The sequence below is a fragment of the Macrobrachium nipponense genome, chromosome 35, assembly GCF_015104395.2.
Source record: "Macrobrachium nipponense isolate FS-2020 chromosome 35, ASM1510439v2, whole genome shotgun sequence".
NCBI lineage: Eukaryota > Metazoa > Arthropoda > Malacostraca > Decapoda > Palaemonidae > Macrobrachium > Macrobrachium nipponense.
The window spans coordinates 11,928,867-11,931,874 of record NC_061096.1 but is presented as its reverse complement, the minus strand read 5'-3'; the positions used below and the strand labels follow the sequence as shown (position 1 = coordinate 11,931,874).

The window sequence follows — 3,008 nt, the reverse complement described above, 5'->3', positions numbered from 1 at the left end:
TCTGGCAGTAAAACATCTTCATATATCCAAAAAGTAAATAATGAAGATATATATGCGCATTACGATTATACCAATTACATGAAGAGCTGATAATCTGCATGAATAACTGGTAAACTGTTCTGCAAGAAAGTTGAGTAAAGCAATTATTTACAATAGGTACGAAAGTCAAGATGTCGTGACGTCATAATACAGGACTTGAAAGAACGTTCGAATTCCAAAAAATAACTACTTAAATTTGAGTCAGAATCGAGTTACTTTTTCAATAAGGAATATTTTCAAATTAATCATCATAAATATGTAAAATATTGATGTTTTACTATTTATTTAACAAATTATCGAAGTGCACGCTTCGTCGTCGTCTTCTACAAAACAGTTGTTTACTCGGTGAGGAAAAGTTTTCCGTTTGTTTTGATAAAAGTGCCCCAGCGTCTGTGGGCACAAGTGGTGTGCGGATTTATCACAGGATATGGTTAGTTTATTGACACAAGCGACTCCGCAAACATCAAGATGGCGTCAATCTTCTAAATAGTACCTCGAGTTGTAAGTAAAAATGTTGAACGCATTTTGGTGAGATTTGCACTACGCTTGAGACCGTTTCCAGTACCCTCTGTTTAAATCTTAAAATTTGGCCTTAATTTCTAACTTTGGTGAAAATACTTACTTCGAAAGGAGAGTAGAGGTCTTTAGCTCCATTTCTCACCAACAAAAAGTCGCGACTGATGCCCATCTCTGGTGTCAGGACGCGTTATACTGTACTTTTTCGGAGGGTGGCAAGCGTTGATTGTAGGTGGCCTGTTTGGCCTGCCGTGGTGTTTTACCCTATAGGAACCTAGCCTAATGGTTTGAAGTAAAATTCTGCTGCTGGGTAGGCCCTGACTATAAAAAATTTGTCCTAAATTAATGAAAGTCCAGAGTAAAGCTACCACCTAGTACCTCTGGAGGTTGCTAAGCTACGATCCACTGTACCTAAGGTATCTAGTAGATACCTAGCCTAGGAACTAGGCTACCTAGGCCTACACTAGCCTACTACACTACCTTGGCTCTAGTCTAGTTTAATATTGAAATGACAATGCTCTCACTCACCTGCTCATCTCATCGTCCAACTGGCGCTTTTTATCGTGTCTGTTTGCCATGATTGCTGATTTACAAAGTCTTGTGTCAAATTCTTAAAGTCGGCCACAAAAACGTTTTAGTAGGGAACACTTCAACAATCATTCGAGTCTGACTGAAAAATACAGTTAGACGTATCTTCAGGAATCAAATGAGTACCTGGACAGAAAATTATTAATCTTCTCAATAATTTAATTAAAAAAATAAGCTCAAGTCGAAGTTTTTATTAAAAAAACAGATTATACTGCAAAGTCATATATGTACGCAGAAAAATCGTGGGGTGTTGAACGCGAACATCGTAAACAAAACTGGGCCACCCTCCAAGCCCAAGGGGCCACCGCAACTTGTCATTTATAATGGTCATCTTGTTTATTTTTGAAAGCCCTTAATCTGCCCTAAGTGGGAAATTCTTAATGATTCAAGTAAATAAAAATGAATAAAATTCTGTCGTGAAGAAAGTAAGACCAATTAAGGATTTAAGCAAAATCAGGGAAAGGGGAAACTTTGAAGATAAAGGGTGAGGAGTTTCGGAGCTCAAGGGAAGAAGAATGAAGCGGTAGTGCAGGATTAATGAAAATATTTGCGGGAGATGCAGAGGGAGAGGACAAGATATAACGTCAGTGGTAACTGGAATAGTGTTAGCAAGAGGGAAAATGTCAGCATGAGTGATACAAACGGTGGAGATGGCAAGGAAACAAATGACATATAGTAAGCAAAGCAAGGGAAGGGTAATAAGGTAATGTGCCATAAAGTTAGTCATTATTCAAGGACCGGCAGAGAAAACAATATGTAGAAATGAATAGAGAATAGGAAATTTAAATGGGACTTATTTAACAGAGTTACAGCTTGAGATTTGTAAAGTTTCTGTAAAGTACACACACCGAAAACAACGAGAGTTGAAAGAAAACTCGGTAAACTGCTGATCTCATTTAAGGGAAACATAGCCTTAGACTTAGAAGAAGCAATTATGAATAGCAGGGATATGTTGATATAAAATGGGAAACTAATAATAAAAAAAAGAATGAACAACTGGGTACTACATAGGGAAGCAAAGAAAAAAGTGCGAAGTAACTGGAGGAAGGAAAGAAATGAAAAAAAAGGCGATAATGATCCTGGGAGAATTTAAGGGTATTTTGAAGGTTCAAAGGAAATCAGAAGGAAAATAAGAATAGATAAGGATATTGGGGTTCATTAACGGCCATGGATTAAATTTACTAAATGGTGATAAGAAGTAAGACGAAGTATTATATATGAGAGTGATACCAGAAGAATGTAATGTACTATCTAGTGCCCGTAAATAGCAAAATGTAAAATAAATGGAAGAAAATAATAAAAGAAGATAAAGAAGAGATTTTGGATATATCTGACGATAACCTAATTAAGGTCGAATTAAATGGAGAGGCTGAACAGTAAGTAAATTTTAGAAAAGGGAGGAAAGAAAACTTAATTAAAACGAATCCAGGAAGTCTGGCAGAGGTAGAACTAGAAAAGTAAAACGAATAAACAAAATAATTAATTAATATAGAGAAGTTTGCTTGTACTGTAAAACATAAGAAAGCAGGCGGGGAAACAATAAACAGAAACGGCGGAGCAACAGTGGATGGAAAGAAAAATAAGGGAAGAAATAAAACGAGTGAAACTTGAATAGAAAACAGAAACCTGTAGGAAGAAGAGAAAATCAAATTGGCAAATACGCAGTGCCTGGAAAAAATTAAAAATTAATTGTTAACGAAATAACTAAACATGAATGTATGCTAAAAGATGTGGCAAAAAGAGAAGGGAACAAGGTATGGGATGGGATCATATGGGAAAATTAAGATGAAAGATAAGGAAGAGGAACGTATTCAAATCTATGATGAGAGGGAAACGAATGAATGAACGGATGAAATAGATGAAAT

At 36.1% G+C, this 3,008-nt stretch overlaps 1 protein-coding gene across 1 annotated transcript in view; it reads right to left on the bottom strand.

The window, feature by feature from the left end:
* LOC135208426 (RNA-binding protein 42-like) overlaps positions 1-1,415 on the bottom strand; it is a gene marked incomplete in the record, with an annotated part of 88,558 nt that extends 87,143 nt beyond the window's left edge. Inside the window, 1 exon segment of the mRNA XM_064240580.1 lies at positions 1,084-1,415. Coding sequence (XP_064096650.1) covers positions 1,084-1,133 — 50 coding nt within the window.
* Between the last annotated feature and the right edge of the window lie 1,593 nt (positions 1,416-3,008).